The following is a 16,406-nucleotide window of genomic DNA, read 5'->3' as shown; positions in this document are numbered from 1 at the left end:
TCTGTTGCTGCCCCAACTTTGTGGAACTCTTTGCCCTATGAAATTAGATCAGTGTCTTCAATTGAGCAGTTTAAATCGTGCCTTAAGACCTATCTTTTTTCACTTGCTCATGACTGCAAGTGATACGTCAATCAGTTCAATAATGTGGCTTATGGTCTATGGCCTTCTTAGTGATTTATCTTATATTTTTTTATTAGATTTTATTGTAGGTTCAATTTTATGTATGTATATGTGTGTGTATGTATATATGTATGTATATACGGTATGTACATATATGTATGTATGTGTATATGTGTGTATATGTGTGTGTATGTATGTGTATGTATATGTATATATATATATATATGTATGTATATGGGTGTGTGTATGGATACTGTGTATACTTTTTTAATCTGTTGTACAGCACTTTTGGTTAGCCTTGGCTATTTTAAAATGTGCTTTATAAATAAATTGAATTGAATTGAATATTTAGTCAATGACATGTACACACAACAGTATATATTTGATCACTTATTTTTTTACCTTTTAGGGGAAGCTAAGCTTCCCTTGCAGTCTTAGAGCAATCGCCACTGCATCATACTATTGATAGCACTCTAATTTTACAGTTAACATGGGTCTTTTTCTCCATCAATTATTTAGATATGTACCCATCAAGTCTGTTTTTGAAGAGCTCTTTCTAAAAGGGCAATTAGTCAACTTGAGGAGATTAATTGACTCTTTGAGTTCATGTTGATTCCAGACATCTGACCGCTGCAGAAAAAGGCTTATGCTCCAGAATAGGAATGTATCCAGACTAAAGCCAAACTGAGGTAGAGCTACACCAAACAAACAATTCAGTTTGAATTGGAGCCAAAAGAGCAGACATTTGTAAGCTTACTAGGTCAACACTGCAGTGGGGAAACGTCAGGGCCCTCTACGCCCTCTCAGAGGGCCTAAAATATTCTTAAAACATAAATATATATAATATAATTTATCCAATTTTATTTTATCTACTTACAGTTTGACAATCAACATCTAAAAAATTACAAAAATATAAGCAAATAAATTATTCAACCGTGTCTATTCAATCTGTGTTGGAAGGTAAGGGGTTAAGTGGAAGCCTGTGAGCCTGTGTCTCCCCCTATCAGCACTGTGATGCCCGCTGTTCGTTTACAGAGGGCCTGGCAATTATAATTCAGTGCAATACCAGTTTCAAATGACAGTAAAATTGACCAATCACATCTTCCGTCTTAATGTGCGGGCTTAACTGTATGATAATTTCCGCCCGCTGTGGTGACGCTAGCTGGCGTTGGCGTACCACCGCTAGCTAGTTTCGATTCATTCCTTTGATGTCCTCGTTCGCGTTGTTTACATATTCCGCTCCCGAGGAACACGGAGCTGTGAACCTTATTTTGTTTGGAACCTTATTTTGCTTAAGAAGTTATCTAGTACAGATATTATTGTTTATTGCTTTTGTTAAGCTGTACTGTCGTCGCAATAATTTTTTTATTTTTTATTATTGCAGTTAATTAGGAGAGGAAATTTTTTTTTTCGGGCGGGGAATGGCAGCGGGCCCAGGTATAATGGTCACGGTTCGCTACTGCAACACTGTCATGTCTTCAAATTCAGGAATGTCTTCAAAAAGATTTCAGGCTGTGGGACTTTCCAGAAGCTACATGTTCATTAAGCTCCATGTGTCTGTTATCAGAGAGTACTGCCATAGTTATAATAAAGCCGACCAGCAATTGGTTCTAAAATGTAGTTTTAAAGCAATCAAAAAATTGAAGGAGAATATATAATATATATATATATATATATATGTCAGCTGCTTACTAGTAACTGTGAAGCAGAGTATTAAATGCAAATAAATTATTATTTAGAGCAATGGTTTTGTCACTGTCGAATGAGCTGAAAACAGTTGATCCATGAGTAGTTTTTTGTTGGGACGATCATCCCAGATGAGATTTTGTGTATGATAGTGTTGTCACGATACTAAGAATTACAACTTCGATACGATACTTTAAAAAATATTGAAATTCGATACCATTTTCGATAACAAAGTCAGATACTGTGCTCATTTCCGTTTTAAAGCCTTTTTATTTATTTTTTATAAACAAACAAATGAATATTGTATTTTGTTTTACAAATGTCAAATAAATAAAAGGTGTAGTCCCTACCACATTAAAACAGAAAAAAATAATAATTGCACATTAATATAATTAACATAAATAATAGTAGTGCACTCTGAAATTCACATTTAGAAGTCAAAAAAGGCTAGTGCAAAAAGTGTATGTACTTAAAAGTGTTTAAGTATACTTTAAACAACTTTAAGTAACTTTAACTTTAAGTCTTTAAGTAACTAAAACTTCAGTATTAGAGTAGAGTTCAGTATTCATAAATGATTGATCCGTTGTAGTACGATCACTCTTTTTTTTCTCCCTGTATGCTGTCGCACTTACGGCTCTTAAACCAAGAATATGACAAACATTTGCTAGGATACCATAATCGGACACATAATTTTGTATGCTATGATACTAGAAATGGGAATAATCACCAACCTCTTGGAATGTTTTGTACAAATCTGCGTGCCTTCAGGTGTTTTGCCAGATTAATTGTGTTAAGCTAGGTTTATACTTTCACGAGTGACTGTAGCGTGCGAGTCTGCATACCTCGCGAGACCCTGCTCGAACGGCAGAGGAGTTTAAACTTCCCGCGTCTCACATTCTTTGCAGTATTGTCCGAAACGATATGTGGTAGTATAAAGAAACACCCATTAAAAACAGGGGAAAGACCATTTACCTGACCAATTTTAATGTTGCTTTGTGTTTCAGTGTGTTTCAGGTTTGAAAAGTGCTGGAATTTAGGTTAAAGTGCTTGAAAATGCTTGAAACAAATATCTGTCTGACTGAACAGTTCTCTTGTATTACGTTGTAATTCCATGAGAGAACGTGAAGACGTTGAGATTGGGCGTTTTGAAAATAAACAACCATTAAATAATGTGATAAAAAAGCAAATCATTTCAAGTATATGTATAAATATGTATAAATATTTAACTAAAGTTTAACGTGCTGGGAAATATTAAAATGGACCTTTAAAGTGACGTACAAGTGCTTTAATTCCACCTTGTAAAGGTGTATGAACCCTGCAAATACGACTTTGTTCATTGCGTTGCAGCGCGCGCGAAGTTACAAAATTCGAGAGGTGCATGACCTTGCAAATCAACATCGCGCCACCGCGATTACGTAATTTTCACCGCGCGGACCCTCGCGCCGCATCAAGTATAAACCAGGCTTTAGCACCCTTCGTTGAAATGTTCCGAAAGCACCTCTTGCAAACTGGCTTGTTCATGTCCTTCGGTTTTCCATCTGTATCTGCTTCGAAACCAAAGTATTTCCACACATCACTTCAGCTGTTTTCCTTGCTTATTAAGACGGGCTGCGGACACACTGCGTTTGCTTTAGCTGCCATTTTAGCATTACAAACTGTTCTGTGCATTACGGAAGCTTGGGAGGGTCAAACGAAAGCGCATTTTATGTAAAAATTATCGATTGGCTCCTTTGGTTGGTACAGCTTTAAAGCACCATTTGCAGACCGGTTTTGATGTGTACACGGGGTTGCCATGACTGTCTGAAATGTATGCAAAATAATTCCATATTTCGCTTCGTGCCTGTAGTTTTTCAACAAGCTGAGGACGGTTCGCAATATTGCTTGTATTAGCAGCCATCCTACACGTTTTTTTCTTATTCTGCAGAGAGGAGGCAAGCGCTACACTGCTGTACACGCACACTGTCCCCGTGTGGCACTCTTTGGAAATACTGTTCTTTTTAAAAAAACCGCACTCAGTCCTATAACACTGATACTAAGCAAATTGGGTATTGTACCGTTTTTAATGATGAAGTATCGCGATACTACTCTAGTATTGGTATACCGTGCAACACTAGTGTATGACAATAGTCATTATATTAGAAAATTAGCTGGAATTTAATGGTAAATTGCATGTATACCAAATGTGATGCAAATATACTATATGTGAAGTATACATTTTTATTTAGAGGTGTATTCAACTAAGGATTTTCATAGTCGAATCTGATTCATCAGATTTTCCCTTTAGTCACCTAATAGTCGAATCGGGTTTTTTTTTATTATCTAGAGCACCTTAAACAGGATCCCGTTCTCATTCAGGACTTTTTTTCCACTTCTAAGTAAAAACCTAAAACACTCAGATAAATGAATAAACATGGTAGGTTGGCTTTATTCATCTTTTATTTATTTACTTATTTATTTTTTTATGAAACATTAGAGAACATTGAAAAAAAAAGTCACCGTCAGTGCGCATATCGAACTGTCAGACAGGCACTGTGCAAAATGTCAAAAATATTTAAAACAAAATATGCCTGCCTGAAAATATAAAAAAATTGCAACACAACAGCAAAAAAATTATTAGGAAAGGTTTAAGTAACAGGGTTTAAAAAGCAAACAACAACAAAAAAGTTTATAGGCCTACTTGCCGAGACGCACCGCGACGAGACGACACGACCGAAATGAGAAACGGCTGAACTGTTTTTTTTTTTTTTCGCCTTATGCATTTTAAATGGTATGCCATATTGGTTGTTGTCGTGCGAAATGACGTTGATGACATAACTTGCACTTTACTTTGTTTGATTAATCTTTATCTTTTTCAAAATACTTTTGAAGATATTTTTAGTAGCCATTATAATCTCGGCAGATGCTGATCCTGTAGCGTATTCAGCTCCGCTCATTTGGATTGTGCAACTGTAGGGTGTGATTTATTAATGTGTAGTAAGGAAGATGCCTATTGTTAATATATAATTTACATAATTTAAAAATATTTATTAACAGAAGTTGATTTTATTTGACAAAAGGCTATATACAAAGACAAAGACATTTCATGTAACAACTAATTAGCAGCATCCTTGGGCACCCCCATGTAGTTAGAATGGTACATTCTACAATGGTACATATGACGTTCATAGTCGACTATGTGGTATAGTTGACTATAGTTGAATTAGTGATTATTGCATGTCACCCCTTTTTTTATTGTTATAAATCAAGCCAAAAACTGGTAACACGTAGATCCAGCACAGAATACAATTAAAGAGGACAGGAAATTGTGAAAGTAAGAAGTGATGTTGCCATTAATCACAGTACACAACCCCATACTGCAAAAGACATGCGCAGTCTGACCAGTCCTCCGTGTCTGCAGAACGGCTCCAGGCATCTTTAACCAGTTTCATTGGAAGCATTTCCAAGCTTGAGATTCATCAAGCTACATTTGATCTCCTGATGCACAGAGATATCAGGTTATCAGTATGTGAGAGATTTAAGAAATGTGGCCTTAGTGGCATCTCTCCAAAATGTACTTAATTAGCTGTGAGAGAATCTATGGTCTGATATCCCATGAATGGCCTTCTTTCAACATGTTTGCCAGAGAGTATTTTGGGCGAGGGTAGATCCCACAGGGCCTCTAATAACATATATATAACAGCGCATAGGAGTTTCTCCATCTATTACTGAGCAAGTGCAAGGGATGGTGGCCTCATTACTTAAGAAACTGTAAGAGCTGTTAAACTAGGCAGTGAATTTTTGTTTTGTTATACCCAATGAATATGGAACCTATTTCTGCATCACAAATGCCCCCTCTAGTTAGCATCTAATGGATTTATAGTTATAACCTTTTGCTAAGAGCAAATCAAAGATGCCTGCCTTTCATGAAGACCTTCACTGCATGCCACATGAAGCCATTCCAGGAAATATGAATTGCAATGTATACAGTTAATATAAGAGTATCAAAACCATAAAACCACAAACAAGAATATGGTTTTAAATACACAGTATATTCAAACATATCATTAACATATGCTTTACATATTCAATGCTACAATGCAAATTCAAAATGGCATGCTTTCTTTTTGTTTGTTTGATTTGAAATGCTGTTAATGACTTAATCATGCTATGTCTAACGCTGAACAGTACATGCATGGGGATCATGAAGAAACAGCATGTGTGTGTCCTGTGGGTTTTTGAAAGGTCCCCTGAGCAGTGGTGAAGTGAGCGATTAGCTACTTTAAATATCCTACAATGAGACTGTCTAGCAGTTGCTGGTCCACCCTGGATCAATACACACATTAATAAATAAATAATATAGAAGTATAAATAATAATAAAGAAGGACAAGTTTTAATTGAACAGATTAAAGCTCCCAGTCCATTTTAAGTCAGATACAAGATAAATGTCTGGTACACTTTGCAAAATACTGAATTGTTCTTGCCACAATGATTTCTATATTTGTTGTGATATTCCTAGGTGTATTGATATAATGTGATTTTTAAAAAGAGCGAGCGAACTACTAATAAACTAGATGTTTTTCAGCGTGAGAACTCTGAGCCGTCGTTTTCTGCGTGGTCCTAGCGCTCGATTCGTCGCTATTTAAATATTTGTTTTTAACCCGTAAAAACTGCAGGGGACCAAAACCAGCTTTTAAAAAAGTGGGGGGGACATGTCCCCCCGCCCCCCCAAATTACGTCCGTGTTATCAACTCCTTTTAATGTACAGTATGTAGGCTTATAAATTCATGATTGACTGAATATGCCCTCTTAAAATATGTAGGCATACAGTACTATTTTCATGTTTAACTGAATAAACCGTTGAACACGAGTACATTTTATTGAGCATGTTTTTTTTTTCTTCAAGTATCAAAGTAGAACAGCTTTCTCAAGCAGTCATTGATGCATTTTGGAAACAGGAGATGAGCCCCTGGTCTAATGCACCCTCTGTATTAAGAAACCCTATCTCAAAAACTGACTTTTAGTCATTACTTGGGTAGCACGCATATGAGCCATTTTAATATACATTAATCTAGATTAATCTAAATTAATTTCAAGATTTCAGTGAGATTAATCTAGATTAAAAAAATTAATCTATGCCCACCCCTAGATTTTATATTATCTCATGATTATTTCATAATATTGGACTATATTAAGCTACAGGATACATTCGTGACAAGCACATTGCATGCAAAAAATTGATGCTGACATTAAAAATGGAATACTGTATGTGCAAGGCTGATGCTAAATTGTGCAATGTTATTCATCTTACTCTTCACAAATCCTGTTAATTAGCTAATTTATGGAGCTGGTTGACATTTTCAGCTAATAGAGGAAGAGGAAATGTGTTTGTTCTGTAATTTTGTGATCCTTAACATTTGTTAATTCATGAGTTTCCGCACACGCTGTATTGATGGCGATAGAGAGAGGTGGCGGTGGTCAGTGTCCTAGTCTCCAGCGTGTGCCTTCCTTGCTAACACTGAGCTGGTGCAGTGATTGCAGCTCTGATTTGTCCTTGATATTAAGCCAAAGCTTCAGTGATGCGGTAATGACTGCATCGGCTGTTTTCAGTGTCCCGTGTCTGAGTCTCCCATGCCAACATTATTTGGAACCGGCAGGTATTTTGACATTTCCCAAATGCGTAGTCTTTGTGCAACATGCCAGTCTCTCTGATTAAATATGGCGCAGTTGTGTCCGTCCAGCACACACGTGTTCTCAGCACCGCTGAGCTCTGACTACTGATAGTACTGATCTACAGTACTGATAGTACTGATCTACAGTACTAATAGTTCTGATCTCTTAGCCTGTGGTGAAACCTTGAAATCCAAAATATCTGGAAAGCAATGGAACACAATTTTATTTTATTTATTTTATTTTTTTTTTGGGGGGGGTTGTGAAGTACATGGTTCTTCGGCTGGCTTTCCATTCACTTGTTTCATTCTTTCATTTTTTATTTCCTGTTCAAACCATGTACATTGCACTATTTTGCTGCCAGCTGGAATCTAATTTATGATTAATAGGTGTTACTGAAGTGCTCACAGCAATGTTCAACCCAGTTTTTTCAAAATCCATAATTACTTTTTAACTTTTAAAAGGTCCTTAGGCAAATGAATACCTCCACAGAATGCACTGGGCTGCATGTTCTACAGAAGGTACATAAGCATTGCCATTGAGCATTGATGTATCATTTTTAATGTATCATTAAAAAAGGTTTTAATTAAATAAAACAAGGTCTACAGCTTTTTGTTTCACAGTGTGTTAAACAAATTATTAAAATGGCAGGTGATGGCTTTATATACTCTGATGGGCCATACGCTACAATATAGGCTTCCTGACAAAGTTTCTTTTTTTTTCTAGTTCAGTCTTCCTAAAATATTTCTTTTGAGATAAAAATCTAAAATTCTCTGAATGATCTGTGGTATAATAGCTTGTATGATGTATGTAGGTGTAACTGAATCTGGTGTAACTGCACATTATACTCCAGAGATTTCGAATTTGTTATTTTCCTGTGAGTACGGAGATAAAGTGTACAATAGTACAAGGCTGTTATTGTTGGCCTTAACAAAATTCTCCCTGGAAGCGGCTTTATTGCTAGAGAGCTTTGTTACAAGAGCAGTGAACACTAAGACTCTCCTGTCTCTGTGGTCAGGGCTGCTAAGCTTTTAAGCACTGTGCTCAGATCTGAGATGTTGAGTTGTTGCATCAAACATAGTGCTCTTCTCTACACAGCCTCATGAAGTATGTTTGTGTATTCTATGCATGCATTATCGGTGATATTCCAGAAGTAGAGGATCTGGGGTCTGGGTGGATGGCAGAAGGTTTGATGTGTTTTGAGAGACAGGAGAGGAAGAGCAAGCAGTACTGAGGGAGAGTGGAGACCTAATGACATGTACATACAGGAGAGTGGCCTGCTGCTCGCCACTAATAACCCCTCTCAATCTGCGTGGTTTGGTCCCTCTGCTCTGTATTTATGACCCAGCTGTGAGGCAGATGAGGTGATCGATACTCCCTGTGCTCAGTGAAAGCTATTCACTATCCCTCCAGCTGTGAATTCACTAGGTGCTCAAGACCTAAAGGACCTCAATACCCACCACAACACCCCACCACAACACCCCACCACAACACCCACCACACCACCCACCACACCACCCAAGCCCGTTGACAGTCTTGCTGGGGCCCGGGACAAGAAAATTTCATGTGCCCCCTGGTTTACGTAATTTGAATTTTCTCTGTAGCAGACAATCCTTGTGTTAGGTCATATAGTATATAATATTGCCACACATCAAAGCTGTTTCTGACAGCTGACTGGTTTATACTTGATGCGTTGCGAGTGGCGCGAGGGTTCGCGCGGCGAAAATTCGCGAGGTCGGGCACCTCTCGACATTTGTAACTTCGCGCGCACCGCGCCTCAGCGCAATGAACAGTCATTTTTGTTTGCAGGGTTCATATACCTTTATAAGCTGGAATTAAAGCACTTGTACGTCACTTTAAAGGTCCATTTCAATATTTCCCAGCACGTTAAACTTAATCAAGTTAAATATTTATACATATACTCGAAATGATTCAAAATAATTCGCTTTTTATCACATTATTTAATGTTGGTTTATTTTCAAAACGCCCAACCTTAACGTCTTCACGTTCTCTCATGTTTCGTCCTGGAATTACAAGAGGCTCGTATTTGTTAACGTACTACAAGAGAACTGTTCAGTCAGATAGCTATTTGTTGTGAAACAAAGTAGTTACATTTTCAAGCATTTTCAAGTACTTTAGCCAAAATTCCAGCACTTTTCAAACCTGGAACACAATGCAACATTAAAATTAGTCAGGTAAATGTTTTTCCTTTCTTTTCTGCGCTCCAGATTTCTGTATTTACTTTAACTATCCACCACTCTATTTCCCGCTGTTGGGCGGGTACCAGACGGCTACAGTCGGTGCTGGATCAAACCATTTTTCAGTGGGAGGCGGTGGTGTATGCACTTAATGGAAAATATGCAGATAGGTAAAAAACATATATATTTTAGCCATTTAGCTTATTTTGAGTACAGAATTTTATATTAATGTAAGATTTCAAGATTATATTTAAAATGATAGATTTTAACAGACCCGGTTGTCCCCCCCTGTCGACGGGGCTGACAACACCCATCACAACACCCATCACTGCCTCTACTGCTGGTCACATGACATCACTCTTGGTGTCACCATATTGGTGTAATGAACCTGCTGCTGATTTTGAGAAATAGCAGCTTTGTTTTGGCCCCAAAATGTCTGAGGCAAGGGTACTATTTTGCAGATTAATACTGAGTGAAACAGGAGTGGTTGAATCCTACTCCAATTCAATTGCATAATTCATCTTAGTAAATTCAGTATTGCTGTGAAGCCATTAACATGGCCAGTAATATTTTGCAGTGATTAGCTGGGCCAGTGGTAAGTACAGTCTTTAATGTGTTTTTCATTCTATTGACTTAATATTTTTATCTAGGCTGCCACTTTGACTCTTGTTGCTTATCAAAACCATAATTTTAAAATATCAGCATCTTGCATACTAATTTAGGGGGGAACATATCGAGAATAACTGCTGGATACTTAACTCTCTATCTTAATGTGAGTTTTGCCAAAAGGGGAAAGACAAAATCAATTCTCTATACCCAAGTATCTCATACTTTCATTGGCTAAAAAAAGCAATATGTTTACAGACCTGTTCTGTATGACAAGAGAGTGATGGATAGAAAGAATGGCCGTGTGTTTATTATGCAGAAGTGGGTTGCAACCCTCTCTGGGACCCACCTGAGGTTCACTCACCCTGCTATGGGGTGACACTTCCTGTCTGGCTGCTTGTTCTCAGGGGAGATAAGTGCATTCCCATAAAGCTGTGTGTGCAAGGCAGAAGACGAATATACTGACAGGCTTTGAGCGGCAAGTGTGGGCCCTGATAAGTGTGCTTCAAGGAGAGCTAATATTGCTCCTCCAAGGTGGTTAGCATGCCTCCAACTGGGTGCCGATACATTATGAATCATTTACGGAGTCGTTCTGGGATGCAGGAGCTGATCTGGAAGCTTGGTAGCGGACTCCCCTTCACAGAGGAGGTCTAGGAGCTGTGAGTCTTGAGCTTTAAGAACTGAGAATTGATCAGCGCTGCGTGGAGAAGAGCTCCACTCCACCGGGACTCCCTTCCGTGCAGCTGATTAGCATGTACAGTGTTCGTGGTCCCTGTTCAGCACTTGTGAATGTGATCTTTCCAGAAGGGCCTAGAGAGCCTTGGCAGAAAATGTTATTTTGCACGTCTTCATCTATAAGGTTCACAGTGGCTGTGGGGGAAGGGGACGGCTAATGTGCTTCCCTGATGGAAGTCTCTTTCCCTATAGCTGCTAGAAAGGAAAGACCCTTATATCTCTGGTGGATCTAGACCTATATGCAGTACTTATAATACATAGAATGCTTTCTCTGTTGCTGCAGCTATACACAAGTAACATGGAAGTCATGTTCAGGCTGCACACATCATCTTGTTCTCATGTAGGCCAGCTTTGATTATGTAGATTGATGACTTCATTAGATCTAGTGTCATATTTATGCCTGCTGGTTTATTGTGGAGCAGGAAAGCTCCTTACGTCAATAAAAGTGAGTGAGTAAAGAAAAACAAGTAAGAACCAGAGCACTCAGCTGTTTGGGAATCACCATTAATTTTCCTCTCCTCTTCTTCCCTGTGCAGGAGTGCAGATCAGACAAGAGGACTGGACAGTGAATGAGGACCCATCTGGACAGGAGAGGAATAGCGTGTGTTTGCGTGTGGGGTTTTTCTCTTCCCTTTTTATTCTTCTTTTTTCTTGTTACTCTTTTTGTCCAGCTCCCTCTGTCATGGCCAATGACAAGAATAAAAAGTTGAGGGACTGAAGGTCGGAGACGCGTGCTGAAGGGAGAGTGTCCCGAGTGTGTGTCCCGCCGTCTTGCATTCTTACCAACCATGTGGCCAGCACTTCAGAGGAACAGGCTCATCTCAGTGTGCGGGACCTGCTGCAGCAGAGCAGGACCGCCTCTGTGGGTATGGATGTTTTGCTGTGGCTTGGCCTTGGTCAGGGGACAGAGCTACTACCCCACAGTGAACACGCATTACGGGAAGCTACGGGGTGTGCGGGTCCCGCTGCCCAGTGAGATCCTGGGACCTGTGGATCAGTACCTGGGCGTGCCGTATGCCGCTCCGCCCATGGGCGAGAAGCGCTTCCTGCCGCCCGAGCCGCCCTCCTCTTGGTCTGGGATCAAGAACGCCACCCACTTTGCTCCTGTCTGCCCGCAAAACATCCACAATGCTGTGCCAGAGATTATGATGCCTATCTGGTTCACATTTAACCTGGATATAGTGGCCACGTACATACAGGATCAAAATGAGGATTGCTTGTATCTAAACATCTATGTTCCAACCGAGGACGGTGAGTGTGTTGGGTATACAGGAAAAACAAACATAAAAAACTCTTTTACTTCAGTTTCTTCTGTGTCACCCTCTGTATTGTGTTTGAAGCATGACTGTGTCTGGAGCATGCTGTGTCTGCGTCCACCATCTCAACACCTCATCATGACTTGATCTACCATGAAGCTCCTCATTAGCTCTTCCCTTCCATGCCACTGTTGCGGGTTCCTCTTTTGTGTTGTTAAAAGAAAGTCAAAGCAAGTAATGAAAAAGAAAAATCTCTTAACATGAGAACTCAGATTTTAATTTGACGTGTAGATTGGACATAATGATCCAGTGCACCTCCCTATACTCATTGTCCACTGTTCTGGGGCAATACATATTAAGAGATTAGCCTGCTTGGTGCCAATATGATCTTTTTAGGGTTGCCAAAAGATTGTGGAACACGAGAGGCCTATGGCATCAGTCCTAGTCATATAAGACCCGTTACTCTATCTTACCTTCTCCTTCATTCTCACATGTACATTTATGAGTGTATTCTTTTATTATTTAAATTTATAGTATTAAAAAAGAGTGACTCATCAGTGCCATAGTAAAAATAATAAAAATGAAAAACTGTCTAACAAAAACTTTCTTTTACACACATACTGTAATTTCCTATGAGCTGTCAAAGCCCCCATTATTTAAATTTAGAAAAGGGTCACTTTGAAAAATAAACAGACGTAAATAAATGTTTATATTGTTATGAATGCTTCACCAGCAGGAACTGAAATGGCTTTTGTAAACACACAGTGCCTCTGGAAGAGTGGGTTTGCTCAGATCCAGGCAATGTAAACAGCACAATTTGAACAAGGGGAACATTTCAATGCATTTGATCCAAGCAGCATGCAATTCTTGATCAATATTCCCATGATGCAATGGTGCAGGCAATGCAGTAGGGAAAAGGTCAGCCAACCTTCTTTGTGGTTGTAACGGGTCTTATATAGATGTGCATGTGAAAAAAAGGCTTCCTGTGTCCCAGGGTGCAGCAAATCAATTCCACCATTTTGGGATATTTACTGACATATTTATTTAGGAAACCAATGGGGAAAACTCCACAGTTTACTTTCTCAACAGGTACTTTTTGTTGTTATTGTTGTTGATTGAAGGGGAGGGGCTCAGACAGGTTGTTGCATGTTCTCCTCCCAAGTTTCTTCCAGAGCCTTCTGTTATTTTGTAGTCTTTATTCATTTTACAGTCAAAAGAATATCCAAGGAATGTGCCAGAAAACCCAACAAGAAAATATGTAGAAAAGGAGGTATGTAAGCCATCATGGGAGCGGGACACAGAGGGACTGGCACGTGCTCTCTAACGTCCGCCATAACTCCGCCATCTTCAGAGTCAGAGTTCTAATTGGAGCAGCACGGAAAGTACAGTGCAGATGAGTTACGCCTGTATGTTTACGATATGATGTACAAACCATCTCGGAAGGAAAAAAGAGTTGTATGTGAGAATATGTGAGACTTCCAGTAAGCATGAGAGTATATTTGTAACATAACTGCCAAGTTGCTCACCAATTTCTTTTGATTTATACATTGATATACACTGATACATTAATATAGTAGTTCTTAAGGGTCCTTAGTAATGTTGTGCTTCTGACGATACTAACATGTCATGTGGATAATTGTACTTTCCAGTTATTCTGATGATGCTCTTTTTAACAAAAAAGACAGTGTACTAACAAAGCATAATACTCATCATAGTCTGTGTTAATTCAAATTACTTAATGTTATACTTTCACATTTATGTGATGAATGACAAGGCAATCTAGTGAAGAATCTGCTTTGCCAGAGGGAGACGTTTGTCATACATGTATATCCTTTGATGCTTACCCCTGCATGACTGTTGTTCAGCAAATGATTTGTCACCAGGTAACTAGGCTGTCAAAAGACACACTCCAGTCAGACCGCTGTAAAATAATATGGTAGAGTGAATAGTTCTCTCTCGAGTGTGTTGAGGTGATCGTGATACAGTTGGACTGTTCTTCCCAGTTTCTGTAGTGGATCTATAACCAGTGACGTTCTTTATAAAAACACAGATACTCTTGTCACTGTAGAAGTTGGTACTGCACTGCAGAATTGTTGGCTGTCCCAATTCTTTTTCACATGAAAAGCAGGAATGCCATTAATTAGTCACTGAATTAGTTTAGCCATCGACACTGCAGTAGTTGCAATGATAAATCAAATTAAGAAATTACAGACTTTTCAGCTCAGTCTTAAGGTCAGTTTGTGTGTCTTCTTAAGCATAGGAAGCCAAGCTTACCATTTTAGAATCCCAGGTTTCCTCCAACAAATGGACAAACATACTCTTATTTTGTTTTTACTATTTTCTATTTCCAAAACAAAACAAAAACAGGGACAGTATCAAACCACTGAAATGTCTTTATAGATTGTTCTGTCCTTTGATTACGGATCTGCACCCTCTTGGTTCTCCCTGAACCAGCTTCATGAGGCAGCCCTTACTGTTTCCAGCTGTTTTTTCTTGAAGACATTCTCACATATGCCCAGTAAAATTGTGTGTGTGTGTGTGTGTGTGTGTGTTTATATAAACACATTTTCAAAATTATATTTGAAACAAATTTAAGCATAATCCATTAGATTAAAATGCCTATTAAAAGCATACATTCAGACAGATGTGTCTAAACCTTTCAATATATTTTATTGTGTGTGTTTATTTTTTTATTTAGTAATATACTGTAAAAACAAATCATATTATGAAGCCTAATATTTATGTAGAGAAGCATGTATTTTAACAATTTAAAATTTATCAGATGATTCTTATTTAAAACTTATTTTCCAAATACACCATGTCACTGAGTATTTGCTGCCATAGCTGGGTTGAGGGCAATCCTTTGTCAATATAGCTTCCCTTGTAAAAGATTTTCAATGACCTTGCACCAATAATAATAATACCAGGAAATTCCACCTTTACTGCTACACCCAGAGTCATGCTGTGGGTGACCTCTAAACACCCCAGCAAACACCAAACAGATAAAGACTGAGACACAGCCTCAGCCTATTAACAGGATCTGTCTGCGAGTGACAGTGTATGTAAAGCAATGCAGTTGATTAATTCTCATATTAAGTGGATTGCCGCAGCCTTTCTCAATCAGTGATTTGAAGGGAAATAATTGTGATGGAGTGAAATGTTCTAAGCAGAATTTTCTTATATTGTTAATATTTAAACAGTGTTGTTCCACTAAACCAATCTTAACGTAGACAAACAAGCCCTGAGGCCTCTAAAATGAGTAACTATCTATTGAAGTTTGCCCATTTACATCCATTTGGCATAATATCTGTATTATGGATCATTGCTTACTTTTGATATATATAAGTAATATAATCTTTACATGGCTACCCCAGGGTGCCAGACAGCAGGCTTGGAGTGAGTGTAAATAGGTTTCATTGAAATGCAGATACCAATGGAAGACCTAGTCACTTGGGTGAAAAAGAACATGATTGCTTTTGGCACTGATCTGCTCCTGTTTCTATTGGCTAAAAGTCAAGTGAAGAGCTATGTGAAAAATGTATTACATTGTCTCAATTTAAGAAACTCATGCAAATATTTTGAAAGCCACTTACAGAACTGAAAATGCAGGTCAAACTGAATGGAGCTCTTTTGTACATGAATCCTCCACTCACTAATCCTGTTGATCTGGTCAACGGAGAGGCAGAATGTATTAATAGTGGGACATTAGGAATCAGTTCCTTGGTAAATCAACATCTGCAAATGGGCTTCGTAAAATATGCTAACGATAGCATGATTGTGAAAAAGTACATTGTAGGCTCAGTGTGTAGTGGGTGAGTAATGTCAACCAGATGACTGGAGGGAGTGAGTGCAGGGTGGTGTGAGGGTGGTGTGAGGGTGGTGTGAGGGTGTGAGTGCAGGGTGGTGTGAGGGTGGTGTGAGGGAGTGAGTGTAGGGTGGTGTGAGGGAGTGAGTGCAGGGTGGTGTGAGGGAGTGAGTGCAGGGTGGTGTGAGGGAGTGAGTGTAGGGTGGTGTGAGGGAGTGAGTGTAGGGTGGTGTGAGGGAGTGAGTGTAGGGTGGTGTGAGGGTGGTGTGAGGGAGTGAGTGTAGGGTGTGAGGGAGTGAGTGCAGGGTGGTGTGAGGGTGGTGTGAGGGAGTGAGTGTAGGGTGGTGTGAGGG

The 16,406-nt window shown here is 39.0% G+C and overlaps 1 protein-coding gene across 3 annotated transcripts in view; it reads left to right on the top strand.

Annotated features, from left to right (window-relative positions):
- The window catches only part of nlgn3a (neuroligin 3a), a 165,902-nt gene that overhangs the window by 50,328 nt on the left and 99,168 nt on the right, over positions 1 to 16,406 (top strand). For 2 of the 3 annotated variants that reach the window (XM_077022788.1, XM_077022787.1), the window contains exon 2: positions 11,529 to 12,243. In XM_077022788.1, the coding sequence (XP_076878903.1) occupies positions 11,781 to 12,243 (463 nt within the window). In that variant the 5' untranslated portion in view covers positions 11,529 to 11,780. Of the gene's footprint in view, positions 1 to 11,528; positions 12,244 to 13,458; positions 13,519 to 16,406 lie in introns of all 3 variants that reach the window. The other variant, XM_077022786.1, reaches the window with a different exon arrangement.

Source organism: Brachyhypopomus gauderio, chromosome 11, assembly GCF_052324685.1.
Source record: "Brachyhypopomus gauderio isolate BG-103 chromosome 11, BGAUD_0.2, whole genome shotgun sequence".
Lineage (NCBI taxonomy): Eukaryota > Metazoa > Chordata > Actinopteri > Gymnotiformes > Hypopomidae > Brachyhypopomus > Brachyhypopomus gauderio.
The sequence above is the reverse complement of the archived record's forward strand: the minus strand, read 5'-3'. Positions and strand labels throughout refer to the sequence as shown.